The 18908-nt window shown below is 33.9% G+C and overlaps 1 protein-coding gene across 1 annotated transcript; it reads right to left on the bottom strand.

Moving 5' to 3' along the window:
* Window positions 1–3517: 3517 nt before the first annotated feature.
* Window positions 3518–12823, bottom strand: LOC129804928 (ventral anterior homeobox 2b). Its single transcript, XM_055852715.1, has 3 exons — window positions 12574–12823; window positions 11872–12026; window positions 3518–5378 (listed from the first exon to the last, which is right to left on the bottom strand). Exons 1-3 carry the CDS (start codon window positions 12797–12799, stop codon window positions 4695–4697), a joined length of 1065 nt encoding a protein of 354 aa, XP_055708690.1. The 5' UTR covers window positions 12800–12823; the 3' UTR covers window positions 3518–4694.
* Between the last annotated feature and the right edge of the window lie 6085 nt (window positions 12824–18908).

Genomic DNA, 18908 nt, shown 5'->3' with positions numbered 1-18908 from the left:
GTTAGTCGTATTATATTCTGAGTGGTCGATATGTCTTTCGTTCCTGTTATAATTATTGTTGATTTGAATGAATGAAATTTCTTAATTAGATTTGATTTGTTGTAAAAGAAATCATATAAATTTATCTAAAGACTATAATAAACATCGAAACTTTTACGATTTTACCTTCTAAATCCTACAAAACAGGAGAGTTATGCCCGTTATGCCCCTGTAATTCCAAATAAGGGGCACACCTTTTTCAGATAAGATTGAAAGAAAATAACTTATTATTCCCTGTTTAATAAAAATAGCAAAAGTAACTTAATTTCAATTTTGAACAAACAACAAATGAACAAATATTTTTATAATACACTGTAAATTTGTTAAAATAAAAAAAAATAGAAAAGGTTTTGAGAATGATACAAAAATAAATAACTACAGGTTGTATGAAAAGCTTGCATAAAAGCATATTCTAATAAGCGTTAAGATTTTATAAGTGAGAAACGATTATTTAGTACTACTCTTAGTATGAATTTTTAGCAAATCTTATTGTGATCCTTGCAATCCAATTGAAGTTACACCTTAAAACAAGGTTTATAATAGGAATTTGGTATTGAAATTCGTGTAGAAGGTTTTAAGTTCCTTAAGAATGCGCGATTTTACTATTAGGCCTTTATGGATAATTAGAACACCGATGTCCCAAATAAAATTTCCTACGACTTTTTAAAGTTATGTTTAGCTCTCAGAAATCAGAAAAAGTGATTTTTACCCCCAAAAGAGGTTTAGAGTTAGAGGTTTAGTAGTCTCAGTAACGGAACCCTACACTGAGAAAAAAAAGAGGGTGCGATTACCTTATTTTCCTCGTAACTTAACACTTAACTGTAAAAATATATCAACATTTTTTAATGTTAATTTTACACCTTTTTAAGGGTAAAATTAACATGAAAAGGGTAACTTTAACCCCTAATACACCTAAAAAGCATAATATTTACACCGATTTCGGATCAATACTGCAGGGTAAAATTAACATTTCTGGAATGTTATTTTAACTTTTTCGGATTTCTCTCAGTGAAGGTTTGTAATAGGAATTTGGTGTTGAAATTCGTGTAGAAGGTTTTAAGTTCCTTAAGAATGCGCGATTTTACTATTAGGCCTTTATGGATAATTAGAACACCGATGTCGCAAATAAAATTTCCTACGACTTTTTAAAGTTATGTTTTGCTCTAAGAAGTCAGAAAAAGTGATTTTTTACCCCCAATTTTTACCCTCTCGTCCTTAGAACCCTAACGGAACCCTAGAGCACTACAAACAGATTATAAGAATTTTGGAGAAATCTATAAAACTATAATAAAGAAAGTTGCTTCTCGGGTACTAAAGCGTTTTAACAATCTCAGAATTCAAAAATTCGAATTACGAATTCCTAAGTTCGAAAACGTAAACAAATTCCTCTGTGGAAAACGGTTGAAATCGATTAAAGAAGCAATAGCAACCATAGAAGCATATTCTGCAAACCGTCCATACATACACTTTCACGAAATATTCGAAATCGTATTTTCGATTAATCGGACCCTCGATTAAATCGGATAAAGTTCGGATATTCAAAGGTGTTGTAGCATTTGACATCACAAATTTTTTATAATTCTGACAGAACCGTAAGTATGACTATTGGAAAATTAATAAGGCCTCTATGGCTGAAGGTAGCGGAGCGGCTCCTGGGTGCATACACTCTTAGAAAAGTTTAGACGTGATTACTAATGAAAATTAGTTGTTCGGGCGATTATTATCAAATCTATTTAAAATAGTTCTTATATTCTTAAAACATTATACTCATAATAAATTTATTAGTAGTGAGAATATAAGACAATATTTACGTGGATAAGTTGCGGCAATTATTTCATAATGCTTTCATACAATTATATTTGCTTGTGTTAATTAAATGAAATCATTATCCCAACTAATATTGGTCACTAATTCCTTTTAGTTCTCACAACCAATGTAAATAGATGGGCCTATATTTTCATAAAGTTATGACTACTTTTCCAATAGTAAAGAGTGGTTTTTATTTTAGTAATGCGTTGAAGCTCTTTCGAATTTTAAGCAACTAATAAGAAATATGCATCACAATGAATGCTATATAGTAACCACAACTAATAAGATATAGTTATTACAGCCAATAAGATGGGTATCAACCCCATTTATTTAGTAATTGGAACTAATATGTTATAGTACCCATTACTATTTTGATTTAGTTGTGATAACTAAATGAAAAGGATACTTTAACTAACTGTGGTCAACTATTTCATTTAGTTACCCAAACTAAATATATAGTTGGGTCTATATTTACTATATTTTATAGTTCTAACAACTGCATATGAGCTTGTACGAACTAATTTTTTCTAAGAGTGTAGATCGTGGTGACGCCTTTGCCATGGATGATCTGTTCTTTTCTGATCTTCCCTGTCCTATTATAACCCTCTCTTGCTCTTGGCCTTCAGTCCTTCCATTCCCATATACTTTAGTTTCAGCAACACGTGACTTCTTGGTCAAACTAAGCCACATCCCTCACTATGCTTGCTCCTAATACCACGCAACAAATGCCATTCTCATTTTATAATTCAAATAATCGAAATTCTAAAACTGTTATAACATGTACAAAATTTGGTATATACGATCAGTTATTCAATGGTTTCTACCTTTTACCTGATGAAATTGGTAGTGAGTTCAGTCGGAAGCCGCAATCAAATATTAAGTGAGAAGAATAATTCAATTTTTAACCCCTTATAACTTCACTGAGAAAAAAAAGAGGGTGCGATTAACTTTTTTTCCTCATAACTTGAACACTTTTTAGATGTAAAAATATATCAACATTTTTTAATGTTAATTTTACACCTTTTTAAGGGTAAAATTAACATGAGAAAGGGTAACTTTAACTCCCAATACACCTAAAAAGGGTAATATTTACACCGATTTCGGATCAATACTGCAGGGTAAAATTAACATTTCCGGAATGTTATTTTAACTTTTTCGGATTTCTCTCAGTGTTGGGTCAAAGGGATTGAGGGCCTAACATTTCTTTATCGAAAGGTCTTAGGCCCAACTATAACATACTATAATTTGAGACCGATCGATGCCATAGAAGCGAAGTTATTGAGAAACCCTATTTTGCAGGTATTCCAAAATGGTGGTAGGGGGGTTTATCTGACATAACATACTTCTAGCCGCCTACCGAAATTTAACTTTTGCCGAAAACCGCTTGTCGATATCTCTCACCAGAAGCGTTTGTACTCCGAACTAAACGGTATTCCACGAAAATGGTTTTTAGTGCATAATGATAATTCATGATCTATGAGTATCAAAATGTGTTTATAAAAAGTTTGAGCCCCATCTGACGAAGTCGGATTTCACCTAGGACCACAACATCTGAGATTGCAAGCAATCTTAGTTAATAGTTTTGGAAATATTTAACGTTTCTTTGGTATCTTTTACCTGAACTTTTCAAACAACCTGTACTTTGTTTAAAAAACCAATTTTCTTACAATTCACAATAATAGAGATATATCCAACTTAGTCTGGGTACAAAATCGATTAAAAACAAATGGAGGTAGCCTGGAGAATCAAAAAAATTATTTAAAAAAAAACTTATTATTTTGTATAGCAAAAAAATTCGATCACCCCACGCCCATTAAAAAACTTGGTAGAAAAAAAACAGAAAATTTAGTCAGGCAAATAATCAATCAAAATAAAGTTTAGTGATTATATATCTCCAATATATAAACCACGCCTACTTCTCAATACATCGTTCTAACGCAATGCTTAAATTTTCTTAGTGTTTACTAAGCAAAATTTTTACACAAGAATCAAACAAGCAGCATTTTTAATCTATAAATATGTGAGAGCTAAAGTTTTTTTTTTTTTTTTTGAACAATTGTATTTCACTCATTTTGGTGTTATGCAACAAGTTTTAAGGGGCGTGGCCTAATGAATTCCATGGGCGGAAAGACTTTCAGATCTCTATCTAAATTAAAGTAACTGGAAATAACTTTCTCATTGGGCGTAGAGTATACCTAGGCGAAAAATTAGAAATGAATAAAATAGCTCTTTTAGTTGATCGTAATGTTTAGAGAGGGCGTGGCTTAAATAACAGTCGGAGTTTACTTAAGAAGTTCATTACTTTTTCCTTGTAAAAAAATTGAAGATTTCAGTAAAGATATGTAGTTTTTTTAAGTAGACTAAACAAATGAATTAATATAGAAAATTATTTAAAATAAATTTGTTAGAAAATTTTAGAAAATATTGGATATTTAACATCATAGTCTTCAAACTTTTGTCACTTACCGTAAACCATAAAGCAAAGCATCATTGCTGTCCATCGACGATTCATTTAGCGGGTGGAATGAGAAACAAACATGGGAAACCTAATAATAGTATTTTTTGTATAAAAAGAAAAACAAAAGTAAAATAATATGAAAAACAATTTATCAATTTGTGCAAAAGTGTGTAAAAGTGTGTGTGTGTTTTACTAATATTTTCTTCTTGTACAACATAAGAAAAATTAATGTAAGCATCATATAACTTTAATCCCAAGTAACTTTAAGACATACAGAGAAAAAAAAAACACGAAAGTAATGAGATGTAAGAGAAGCCACACTGGCTGTGATATACAATAAACAATGGTAACAGTTGCAGAAAAGTCTTCTGACTTTCCTTTTGGTTGCTCAGGAGTCCTCTTGCTCATCTATTTGCTCGCAATCGATATCACTCTGTTCACTGTCATCTGTGATTCTCATGGGATCTCTGGGGATGGTGTCAGAAGTCGCCTGGACAGTTTTATCCCTAATTAGGTCACTGTGATTCCCAAAGACCCTTTCGAGATCAGCTATTCCTGACGATGAAGTTCCAGGAAATTCATGTGAAGGAGCTACGAGAACGTGACTGTACCGTTCGTGCGGATGGAACGGTCTCGTGGCGAAGTCATCATGAATCTTCAGGAAATTTCCAGATGGTGGGTGGGGTGGTAAATAGGGCGGAGTCGCAATGTGGGATTCATAAGCGGGGTGAAGATGAGGCGGGAGGATCTTTGTCGGGTAGGGCGGTGAAGAACGTGAGATAAAAGCGCCTCGGGATGGTGGTCTGGCTCCAACATTCCTCGCCGACGGGGCGAGGGGACGCGATATTCCCGACGGTGAAAGGAGGGGCGGTGTGTTGGGCAGAAGAACTGATTGAACAGGAGCAGGTCCGTTGGCTGTTTGACTAAACAGCCACAAACGATCTCCGACAACCATCGGACGAGCCAGACTTCCAATGCCCAATTGGGCGTAATAGTGAGATGCTAAGGATTCAACATCGGCTGTGTACTTCCGCTTCCACTTGGTACGGCGGTTCTGGAACCAAATTTTGATCTGAAAGAAAAAAGAAAAGAAATCATTGTACTTAAATAAAAGCTTCTAAAATTAAAAATATTGATCATTGTTTAATCGTATCAAGATCCAAATAGAATCAAGCTGATCTTCGAGAACATTTATTCCGTAAAATTCGGCAGTAAATGATCAGCCTTATAATACTCTGAGGGTTTAACCCTTAAAGACGATTGGAACACCGGTGTCCCATAAAGAAAATAATTTTTCCTAACTACATAAAATTATTTTTTCTAATGTTTGTACATAATTAGTAGGAGAAAGTACTCTCCCTTTGAACGTTCATACCTTTGAATAATGTGAATTTTCTTTTAGTTTTCCTAAGAGACTGACACATTTCTATTAAATATTAGTTGGCTTATCATCAATTGTTGATAATTTAGTGTAAGTCTCTTATGAAAAACAAAAGAATTCACATTATTCGAAGGCATATATGTTCGAAGGGAGAGTACTTTCCCCTATAAAGTAGAGTTAAATTTTTGGGCTATTTTTGTCCCAATCGTTCATAGAGGCAAAAAATACATCGAATCAGACTTGAATAAACTTTAGAAGGTTAGACTAAAGGGATAACCGACGGTGGTGTAACTGAACTAGGTTTTTCAGGACAATCTGTCCTTCCGGTGAGCGTCGGAATTTGTTGATCAAATCCTATGAATCAAACACACAATTTTACCAGAGCTTTCGACACTTATCGTGTCTTCCTCAGAGGTTATTGGTTGGTCTTTTCTTTAGGATTTTTGTCACTAATTCCCCTATTTTCTTATGCATCAGTTTTGAATTTGGTTAGGAGCTAATTTTCTTCTTTCTTTTTTGCACAGCGAACGGACTCAAGTACCAGTCCGTTCGCTGTGCAAAAAAGAAAGAAGAAAATGAGCTCTTAACCAAATTCAAAACTTATGCATAAGAAAATAGAGGAATTAGTGGCAAAAATCCTAAAGAAAAGACCAACCAATAACCACTGAGGAAGACACGATAAGTGTCGAAAGCTCTGGTAAAATTGTGTTTGATTCATAGAATTTGATCAATAAATTCCGACGCTCACCGGAAGGACATTGTCCTGAAAAACCTACCTTAGAAGGTTAGATGTAATGCGCAGCGCACAATAACTTTTGTTTTGTAAACATGTTTTTGACATTTCAATTAGAATGAATGAAATCTCGATCTAGTCATCTCGCCCACTCACATAGGCATTTTTAAAAACATGTTTACAAACAAAAGTTATTGTGCGTTGGGCATAAGACTTATTATTGATTATGTTTACCAGTTTCATTTTTATTGCTAATTTTCGGTCCGTAAAAAGTGTCTCGTCCTTGAAGTGTTAAGATGCCTTAAAAGTTCTTTGTGGAAATTTTCTTTACCTAATCCTCTAATACCAAATTTTACTGGCTAAATATTCTCGAGGATCAGTCTGAGTTTATCTAGACCTTTAGACCTTTATTTACCTTGTAAAACTTCAAATATTCTTTATTATCTCAAAGTTGAAAGGATTATTTATAGAAGATATAATGAAATATTTTTTTTACATTTTTTTACTTTAGATTTCATATAGGGTAAATTAAGCTAATTAAAAACCTGCTCCAAATGGAAACTTTTCACTACTCCAAATGTAAACATCATTTTTCCATGATAAATACAGTACTAAATTACTATATTTATATATTTTCTATACCACAGTTTCATTATTTAGTTAATTTTGCTCCAAATAAAGCGAAAATCCATTCATATTCACACATTTTAATTTGTTAATTTCTCAGAAAAATTAAAAGTGTACCTTTTCACCATTGAATTTTTCATCGATCGACCATGTTTTCCAATGAAAAACACAATAAAGTGATTGTTATTTATTCGTTTTGTTTAACATTTATGTCATATTTCTGGCTAATTTTAGTTAAATTAAGTGCCAATCTTTATAGTTAACGGTACGTGAAGTTTTCAATTGAAATAATTACATATTTAGTGAACAAAATTGGTTTTTCTGAAGTGTCTGCAAATGCTTCAATAGGAAACCCCAGAAATATATTTTTTTGGAGAGCTTTTCTTATTGTTTTAGATGGGAAAGGAGAAAAGACCAAGAATGAGAACAAATCCTGCACTCAGGAGCAACTCAATAAGGTTTTGGAAGCCTTTCCTCGCGATTATACTTACACTGTTTGTCTCCAATAAGAAAGTTTCCCTTGTCTCCATTTGGATTAATATGTTTCTAATAGAAGCATTTTACGCTCACGTATTTTTCTTGTATTTAAAAAGTTTTCAAATTATATCTAAAGAATTTTCAATATACAGTAACATTCGAGAAGAGTCAAGGAGCAAATTTATGTAATTCTCTTCAGAAGAAATATGAACTTAATGTGTTGAATCTTCTGTCAAAGTTAAAGAGTCTGGAAATGGTTTTGAATTAAGACATTTACCCTAAATATAGCATCAGCTTCGAGGACTGTTGCAGAAGTTAAATGTATATTTTTCTATAAATTATTAATCATCCTCCTACATTCGTGTGGATAAAACTAACAGAAAATGATTAAAGGTTGATATTAAAAATCGTTTTCTAAAAACGACATTAACCCAAAGTCATCCTTTAAGAATTCATCATAAATGTCGATTCAGTACTCAAGCCGTCGTATAATAGGGGACAACTGGGGCATAGGGGAGGGTGGGGCAGTTTCACCCCTAAATTGCAAAATGGATTTTGAGACCATTTTGCAAAAAGATTGATAAACAGAAGTAAAACTTTGTATATTCTGTGAATTACAGTTGGATTTGGGGTTAATAAAAATAATAATAATAATCCTTTAATTTCATTGGCCTATTGTGGAAAAAATGATTTTACTTGAATGGCAGAATGCGCGAAAGTCCCCCGTTGTGGGGCAATTTCAAGATAAATATGATGCAATTTTTGAGAAAGATAAAATGTGTTTTATAGGAAACTGGCGATACCAGAATTGATTAAAATTACTATTTTGAAATCTTCTAAGACTCTAAAACCTAAAAATATACTCGAACAAGAACTTTATAACAGAATTTTAACACTAATTAATCATACAGAGAAAATAAAATATCGCCAAAGATTTTCAAGCCTATTTCTAATTAATTGAGCAATTTTCTTTGAATTTTTATACGAAAGAAATGTCTTTTGTAGTGCTAAGCCAATTCTGTACATTGTTGGATCATTATATCGCATTAGAACATGTCCTTTTTAGTATAACAGTTTTATAATATTATTTTAAAGTCTTGAATTTTTATAATACTAAAAAAAATTACAATATCTTGCTGAAAACATTCTGAAAAGATATTATAACAATTAAATTTATCATTTTCAAGCACCTAAAAAACACTGAAAGATTATTTTTTAAATTTTTTTATGAACTTTTAGGAAATACTATTTTCCATAATTTCGAACTTTATCGACAAAAACAGCTACAAAACGTTTTCAATGATCATGTTAAGTTAATTTTGATTAAAAAAGTAAATTGTTAGATACTGGAAACTTCTCCGTGTACTTGCATGAAACTGCCCCTCGCGAAGTTTCGGAACTCAAATCAAAATTGTCAGAACCGTCTTAGATTTCATTCAACGCTAAATGCCTTATAATAAACATAAAACCACTAGTAATTTAATAAAATTATGTTATTTCGATAGATAAGTGCAATAGTTTAGAAATTGTTGAAAATAAAACATTACAAAATGTTTCATTTTGATGCAGTTTTATAAAATCAATTACAGAACTCAAACGAGAAGCGTCACGAAATTAATTATTTTTATGAACATGGGTCTCAGTTATAGCTTCAATAACATAAAGGTTTTATCCCATTCCTTTCAAAGGGATAAGAAGAATATCCAAAAATTGAAACTGCCCCATCGTTAAACTGCCCCACCCTCCCCTAATTAGACTTCAAAGGACGAAACCTCAGAATAATAATATTACTACGGAGGACGTGCTAGAACATTTTTAAGCAGAATGTGAAGTGACCCCAAAAATTGAAATGTAATCGAGTTTCCTCAGTGCATGTGTTTTTATTTGTTCTCCGGAGTATAAATAAAATTTGGTGAACAGTTCTTAAGGCCAGGATGACCATTTTGGCTAAAAACTGAAGTGAATGACTAGTGTTTAGTGATGAAGGTACAGTGCTAGGGAGTGAAAAAATAAATTTCCGTGATCAGCGAAAAGCTCGAATCTGAGGGTTTCATTTGGTGAGTACATCTTGAACTTTCTTTTTATATGTCCAACCACTAAGGACCGCTATAAACAAAATGTTCTTTCACAGAAGGAAGAGAATATCTTTTTTCGATTTTTTGGTGGGCCTCACGTAATTGGACAATTAAAAAAAATAGCATGAAGTGATTGAAATCGTTATAAAAGTGCGTGCATTGCCCGAGCAACCAGTGCCAATTAAGGAGAGGTGGGGCTACTTTGAACTGTGGGTCACATTGTTATGATTTTTGTTCACATATTTCTAATGGAAACTGGGTTTTAGCATGATTTAAGTTCGATAGACAAAATAATTGTGAATCGAAATAAAGTAATTGTAATGACTTCGGCACACTTTTTACGGTGCTATCACCAAGCGCCTGGCAAGTTGGCCTTTTTATATAGAGCTATTTGAAGCTAATTCCTTAATTGATCTCGGACTCAGCTCACAGTGCTCCAAGGAAAAAATTTATTTAAACAAAAATTTAGTATATTTATCCCTCCATACGGAAAGGTATCTTATAATACGGAAACACTTCTCACTTTTTAAATATTTAGCATAACGATCACGAGTACAGAAAAATTCCCATACGCATTTGTATGTGAAAGTAAGAAAGTGGCTTCAACTTTGAAGGCCACTCGCCGGGGACTAGGCTATCACACTAGGATTTTTCACAGTTTAATTTTAAATTGAACTCAGCAAATTGAGCATTAAAATTGCGAGAACCATTTGAAATTTTTCATAGTCAGGACACATTTTTCCGAAAAATTTGACAAATTCAAAAAAGCCGCGCGATTGCCAGTTGTTTTATTTTGTAATTTGTGATTTTGTTACATTATTAGAAAAATGAATGAGTCCAGTGATGAGGAAGAAATTTTCCTACTTTATGAAGGATAAATAAAAATAAAGGTTCAATAAAAATGTGTCTCAAGGTAAAAGAAAGAGATTGTGGTCCAGAAAATGGATCCAAGAGAGATCTGCCCACGGATTCATTGAAAAAATGTATGATGATATCGCAACTGGTGATTTTTTTTGGACACAATAATTTTCTTCGTATGGCTACTGAAGAATTTGAGGAACTAATTCACATGTTGGACCTCATTTGCAGAAAGAAACAACAAAAATGAGGATGCCTATATCGCCTAAGTCCCGGCTTATCTGGAATTGTTGATCAATTTTAACATTTTAATTTGCTGAGTTGAAACTAATTTGAGCAACCGCATTTATGCTATTTTAGCATATTTGAACATATTTTGGTGGGCCAAGAATTAGTTTATATCAATAAATAAGCGAAAATCTATTAATTCAAATGATTTTTAATGCAAAATAATGCATAGGAACAAAATTTAATTTACAAATTGAAAAAACCATAGTGTGATAGCACGATTAGATCAGGAAAATTTCATGAAGTCGAAATATGAATCCCTTTCTTTCTTACACGTTTTGCGTATGCCTGTCTCATTCTTTCGCTCTCTAAATTCGATTGGGCCAAATTGAATTTGGTGTGATGTTCAAAAAAAGAAGAAGAGGAAGAAGAGTGCGATGAACTGAGATAGTCATTTGCAAAACTTGATTCGAATTTCGACTTCATGAAATTTTCCTTACCTAAAAGGTGTACCGGAGCCATAAGGACGAGCTTCATTATGAAATAGGCGAAAAGGTCGTATAACGGTCTAGCCCAACAGCTCAAAGTAGCCCCACCTCCCCCTACGTTATACATGCTTCAAACCTAAGATTTAGCCATGGCTTAATCTCTATTTTTTATTAGTCAAGATTTTATTTGAAAATTTTGAAAAAATGATCTTTAAATTTTATTTGTTTTAAAATATATATTTTTCTCTTCATTACAATTTGAAATTTTAGATATTCAATTTCCTTTTCTTAATGAAAAGAAAATATCCTTGGAAATATGTCTCAAACTCACATTTTTCTTAAATCAAATTATTTTGTATTGGTTAAATTTATTTTACGAATCATCTGACATTAATTTCAAAGCAGTTTTAACTATTAAATGTGATAGATATCGCATATGATTTCATATCATTAAAGTTTTGGTTTTCCTGGACATTGTTTTTTAATAAAATTTTACTCTAAAAAATTTGATTAGGTACTTTCTGATGCAAGAATTCTATAAATGAACATGATAAATCTGTATTTAAGCCCAATCCCATAAGATGTTATAATCTGCTTACTAATTTCTGTGAATTATTGAAAACGAAAAATTTTAGGCCACAAACTCTAAAAAAAAAATCCTCTAAAGGGATCACTGAAGATCTAAAGGGATCACTAACCTGAGTCTCGGTCAGATGAAGTTGCTTGGCTAGAGCTGTTCTTTTGGCCACTGATAGATACTTCCCTCTCTCGAATTCTGCCTCCAGTGCCTTGATTTGGGACGCTGAAAAGGCTGTCCGGGGCCTCTTCTTGCGATCATCACTCCCATTAGTACCTGCGAAAAGGAAAATTGACTTGTTTCCTCAATTTCGACATGGAGACAGACGCGCGTCTATTTTCGACGAATGCCGCTGTTGTAATCGGTTCCTAATTGCTGTAATCTCCGTCGCTTAATTACTCTGAGGCTTCCCTTACTCTTCCCTCTTGAAGAATTTTCCTCACAATTTCAAACACGACACTTGGGCTGACAGCCTGATTTTTTTTCCTTGGAACGAATAGACAATCGCAAGATTGATCTGTGAACGGAGATCTCTATTTAGGAGACACATTACTCGAAAATAGATCCATTGGATACTTTTTTTTGTCATTTTTAAAGCATTTTCCGCCCATTTGTAATAATTATGTGACGGTTTTCTCAAAAATATTCTCTCTGTTTTGTTATAGACTAAAGATAAGTTTTGAGTTGCAGAAAAAGATCTAATTACAATTAAAATAAGATCCTTAATTTGAATGAGATCAATTAAATTTCCAAGAAGTTGGATGATCAGGATAACGCGTTTATCAACAATATCACCAATAAGAAAATTACTAAATTCACTTACAGCCACCCTCTTCGGAGGCAGCTTCACTTGTATTATCCAGAATTTCTTCCGTGGAATTGGAACAGTAATTATCCTCAGTTCCAAAACACTTCTTCACTGTGATCAATTCACTGGGATGGAGATTGCATGGAGATCGACTGGAGTTCACCTGAGGTTTGAGTAAATTCTCAATGCTAAAGCTATTCACCCGCAAATTAGTTACTTTCCGACTCTCAATAGCGTCCATATTGTTAGGACTCGCGTGAGGATTTCCCGCAAAAGACTGATCACTTGTGACTATGGGATTTTTCTCTTAGAGCATCTTCAGTGTTTGAGATAATTCCCGCCTCTTGGCCGGGAAGAGGCGGATCCAAAAACACTTCAAAGTTTCCCTCAAACGCCACAGTCTCAGGATTTATTTTCAGCCTCTCTCATCGTGATCGCATTCAGAAGAAACGGAGCCCTATTGGGATTGTTTGGAAAAGAGTTTCTTGAGCACTTGTGGGTTTTCAGACATATCAGTGAAACAAAAATAATAAATTTGATCCAGTAAAATAATATTTGCCAATAGAAAATCTTAATTTTTACAGGGATTAACTTTAATTAAAACAATTAGTAACTAAGATAATCGTAAGGCAATTAAATACTTTTTTATCTTTAATTTTTCAAAATTACTAACGTGATTTTTTGCTGCTCTACTCTGATTTAGTCAAATCTAGCTTTTGCTTAAAGGGAAAATTTCAGTAACTATACTGACCATTCAGAAGATAAGAATAAGGGATGTGAATCGTTGGCGGGTAGCCCTACGAAGCTGATGCTGACTTACAAAACCTACAACCGGATAAAGGACTTTTTCACCGTTTTGTCCTGAAGGTTGGTCTTGATGTTAAGACGGCGAGAGCTGCACAAGTGGTGGGTAATTATTATTAATCATGTCGAGGGCAGGGCCGTAGCATTGAGGGGCAATGCCCTATACCTGAAAACTTCCAATGTCTTACCTTGAAAATCAAAGTAAACTGTTTGTAGTATGATATGATAGAAAAGAAATTAATCTCCTATTAAATGGCCTGATAGATCTATAATCTAAACTAAAAAAAATCCAAAGTAACTACGGCTTGACTCAATCACACATAACCTTTCCTTGTTATGTTCATAAATGGTATTTGAAGTATAAGAAAATTTCAATTATAACTATAAGTGAAATTATGCCATTCTACAATCTCTGATAATCCTTATTTTAATTTGGTATTGCCCAAGTAAGGCGTTATAGAACCAAAATTATTATAATTTGCGTATTGTGCTTTATTTCCACATCTCTGTGACTACTAAAAGAGCTTCTACAGGAAGCTTGAAATTTAATTATTTTATAAATTTAATCAAAATGAGAATGCATTCAACTAGCACAATGCATTCAAAAACTTTTAGTCAATTCAAGATTATGGAGCGCAGTCGAGGGCAGAATGCGATTCGTATTGGGGATTTTAGGGTGAGCCATCTCCTCTTTGCAGATGATTTGGTTCTTTTTGGATCTTCCGAAGAAAAGCTTTACCAATTTGAAAATGTTTGAGCCGTAACAGGTATGAAGGTGAAGTTGGATTAGTGAAGTCTCATTAAAAAAGGTGGAAGAGTTCAAGGATCTCGGGGTGTTATTCACGAGGTATGGTAGTAGGTAGCATGAATTCAGAAGTCTCGTCGCAGATCGTCCAGGCTTCTGCAGTAATAAGGGAGCTTGGCAGAAGCGTGGTGAGGAAGACCAAGCTTAGTCGTTTTGCTAAATTATCGGTTTTCAAAACTGTGTTCATTCCTATTCTCACCTATAGTCTTGAGATTTGGGTAGTGACCGATTGTATAAGATAGCGACTGCAAGCTGCCGAAAAGAGGTACCTCTGGGCGGTTAAGGGAATCACTCATCGATATCGAGTGAGAACGTATAGCCGTTCGTGATGAGCTAAGAGTCGAAAAGTTGCTTCTTCGGGTTGAGAGATCACAATTTCGATGGTATAATCATGCTCAGCGAATGAATGAATAAAAACTCCCCAGAAAAGCTATGCAAGCCATTATGAATAGACCTCGACCTCAGGGCAGACCTAGGACAATACGGCTGAATCAAATTCAAGATGTTACCTTTGAGAGCCTTGAGATCGAACCCGAACATCTTCCTGAAGTGGCAGAGGATCGACAGTCGTAGACTGATAACTGAATAAATTTTTCTGATGGAGGCCATTATGTTAAGACGCTGTTATAATAATAATAATAATCTTTTTTCATTCATAAGGCTTGTAGCCCTCTTTTACAATTTTGATGACTGTTTTACAATATCAATCGCTGTGTGCGATGGATATAATTCGACACTGAATGATGTCCAAATCAAAGTCCTGTGGTGGGTCGGGCTGATCAACATGCCTTCCAAGCAGGACAGAAGATGCTCGATGACTGCAACTGAAGTAGTCAGAGCGATTGAAAAGCTCAACCGGTTAGGGAGCTGATAATACGGCATTGATGGCTTGCACAAAGAATGACTGATGTGGCAGTGCTTCATGGTAAATCCTATCAGTATGTATGTTCTTGCTGGGTGTTCCACACTAGAGTTGTCCGTCCCCATCCAGACTCTCATTTTTACATGTTTGGCACAGGGCGCGATTTGATCTCACTATCGATCGAATCAGGGATCTCTCGCACCAAAGACCCAGCAGTCTTACCAACTGAGCCAGTGAGATCCCCAATTATGTTAAGACCTTTTTGTCAAAAACATTTACTAAAAATCTTCAAAACGATAGAAATAATCGCAAGCCTGGGGTGACATGATAACTTCTTTTCGATACTATCGACTGTCGATTCTGTAAACTTGAAATGATAAGCTGCACTTCCTGTAACTAATATAGATGTTTATGTCCCATTCTTTGAAGAATGTTGCACTGAATGGCCCAATAATCCGTAAAAAATCGATATTCATTTAATCCAACAGATATAGATTTATCGATACTATCGATTCGATAGTGTCAAAAAATCATTCTACCCCTGGATACAAAAAGCTCTGGCTACAGTCATTGAGCTCTGCTTCCCAGCTTGGCCGGATTGTTGAGCAACTGGTCGCAGGAGACACTTCTATACTTCGAGACTTCGATCCATACATCACTTCTACGTGCAAATACTCTTACAACTCTGTGTATAAAAATCACTTACTCTCTTTAAAAAGCTTTGGTTGTAAAGAAGGGACTTCATGCCTAATACAAAATACCAATAAACATCATTATTATTATTATTATTATTATTATTATTATTATTATTATGCCCAACGCACAATAACTTTTGTTTGTAAACATGTTTTCAAAATTTCCCATGAGAATGAGCGAGATGACTAGATCTAGATCTCACTCACTCTCATTGAAATGTCAAAAACGTGTTTACTAAACAAAAGTTATTGTGCGTTGGGCATTATTATTATTATTATTATTATTATTATTATTATTATTAAAAAATAAATTAATAATACGAGTAATACAAAACCTACAAAACACTCAAACTCCACAGAGGGATAGAAGCCAAACGGTTGTAGATAGCAATATGGGTTCTTCATGGGACCCCCGGTAAGTTTTCGAACAAATCGCGGTTTTCAATTTTCTTTTTTAATCAATTGATGAATTTCTATAATTGTCAAATGATCTTACCGTTTGTAACTTTTTAAATGGCTCCCTTGGACAAAAGCAATCTTCCTCTCCTGGGTTCGGTCCTGCTATTTTTGCGCCTTTGCTCACTGCAATCTTGCCCGAGTAATTAAGCCACATTTAATAATTCTATGCATAGTTTAATTGAGATGCAGCAATTTTTGGTGGTCGTGTGCACGCCAATCTCCTCGTAATGGCGACGACATATTTGCTTAAAAGCGCAATGATTGCAGAATGGATTGGGTCGCTAATTAAGCCGGAAAGGTGTCTCACATCGTCAATCTCTCATAGTGAGGCAAGTGAGATAAATTTGGAGGATATGTCGAGATTTGATTGCGTCAATGGGAGTCCGATTATTTGATTATTTTCGACAATTAATTTGGTAATTAATTAACATCAGAGCGTTTCTGGCATATTTGTCATCAATCAGTGAAGCACGCCAAGTTGGAAAATACGAACAAAATAGAATCATGTTAAAATATTACATCACATATTTTAGTCTGCTTGATCTCTTGAGGTTCTTTTTTGTCCTCACTGATGGCCCTTTCTCATTCACTTGTCATTCATGAAGGGAAGATTCTTATGCAATTTTCACAAATAAACCATAAAAAGTGGGCTCGTTCATCATAATTTGCGAAATAAATTAGTTTATGCTTCTTACTGCCAATTTTGGCGCGATATTTTTTTTTATTTGCAAAAAGATGGGGAATTTCTGGATCATTTAGCAAAATTCAGTGAATGGAGGAAACTATAATAAATTCCATTTGGAAATTCCAGTGTTTGACTTTTGGGAGAAAATGGGAATGATGAAGAAATATTGCCATACAAGAGAAAGATGGAATATCAAGCGATGCTTACAAGTTAATTTGTGTGAAATTCTAGAATGATGAACGGGGTGACAATTTATTTGTCTCATCTAGCATATTTCAATTAAAAAAAATAAAGAATATCTTGGCGGATGGTTGAAAAAAAGGAGTGAAATCGTAAATCAAAGCAATTGGAAAGTGAGTCCTAATTAAGAGGCTCTCTTCTTTATGGGTATTTAGTTTTCGTGCTTCACATTAAAACCACATGGTGCTTAAAGATTTTCTTTTCATCCCAACCACGGCAATTAAGGCAGGAAAAAATTCAGGATAAACCCTGCGAAGGTTTATACATTTTGCTGTGATATTCGAGATATTTGAATGGAAACCATGTGAATTTAATTGTACAATTTTATTTTATTGGCATTTAATTTTCCTGAATTATTGCTTCTAAATTCCCTGGTCAGGGGGATTATTTATAATAAAATGTTAATGTTTAATCTGACCCGAAAATGTCTATGAATTTTGTTTTTTTTTTCATTCTAGAACTTCTAATTTGCATTCTTAAACTCAGAGTTTTTATTATTTTTAATAATTTTCCTTAACGGTTACTTTCTATCTTAAAAAAAAATAAAGAGTTATATTCAGGGACAATATTTATAAACTGAAAAATCCATAATTGTTTATTTTTTTTTTTTAATTTTTTAATAATGAAAAAATGCTAAGATTTTGAGTTTTGTGCTAAATAACATATTTGCAAGGAGGTGTACTTTTGCAATTTAATTTGATTAAAAAATTAAGTAAAGCACGTCATTCGGTTAATGAGGCCTACAGTGAATATACCACCGGAAACCACCTGAGAAAATCATTTTAAACACTTCAGAAATGGGGATTTCGACGCAGAGGGCAAAAAGACTAAAAACAATTGATGGCGTCGATCTTAATGCGTTACTCGATGAAGATTGAAGATGATAAGTTTAAATTGTGGGAGCAATAATTCGCCGAGGAGTTTTCTATCATTTACGTGGTTTACGTGCTATGGGAAAAATCCAAATGGAGGAAAATAGTGAGTTCATGGTTTAACTTTGGGGTGTGCAAGAATCGTTTGAAACCGAATAAACGTCAAAATAAGTTTGTTCAGGTAGCGTTTTGACCATTATTGGCGTACAAGTGTTATTTGACGTTTATTCGGTTTCAAACGGTTCTTGCATACCTTGGCTGAAAGACAAATAAAAACTAATATCGAAAGGGTATGGCTCTAGTATTCCAAAACCGAAATATCGTAGTTTTTCTCTATCAAACATCAAAATCGAAAACACGACCTAATCTCTGGCAGAAGACAATGCACAGCGTTTGATGGGATCAACAGGAAATCACGCAGAGTTACTTATATCACATGAGACTATAAACAAATATTATTACCGATCAATTTCGATCATGTATTGGCTGAAAACCGGGCAAAATCGGTAAAAAAAATATGTGAGTGATATTACAGTACGATAACGCTCCGTGCAACTATAATGTTTAATAGTTCAGACAGACCTGTGGTCGTTAAAAGTCGTGTAATATCGGAAATTTTGTGTTGATAGTTCTAATGGAAATTGCAGATTGACGTTCTGGTAACACTAATCCCGCTCATTCACGGTGCCATGATGAATATTTTTGCGCCAAAAAGACATAATAGGCATAAAAACTCATATTGAAAGAAATTGTCTTCTTGATATCTTTGTCTGAAGACGGATAGCTGTTCACTACACACCCTTTTACTTGAATCTTGCAGAAATACAAAGAAATTAAATGCAAATATCACTTCAAATGGAAAGTTCTTAAATCGCGCGCAATTCAACTTTTGAGAGAGATAGAGACACAAATAACTCACTTTACAAAC

Source organism: Phlebotomus papatasi, chromosome 2, assembly GCF_024763615.1.
Source record: "Phlebotomus papatasi isolate M1 chromosome 2, Ppap_2.1, whole genome shotgun sequence".
Classification (NCBI taxonomy): Eukaryota; Metazoa; Arthropoda; class Insecta; order Diptera; family Psychodidae; genus Phlebotomus; species Phlebotomus papatasi.
This window is presented reverse-complemented; position numbering and strand designations above follow the sequence as displayed.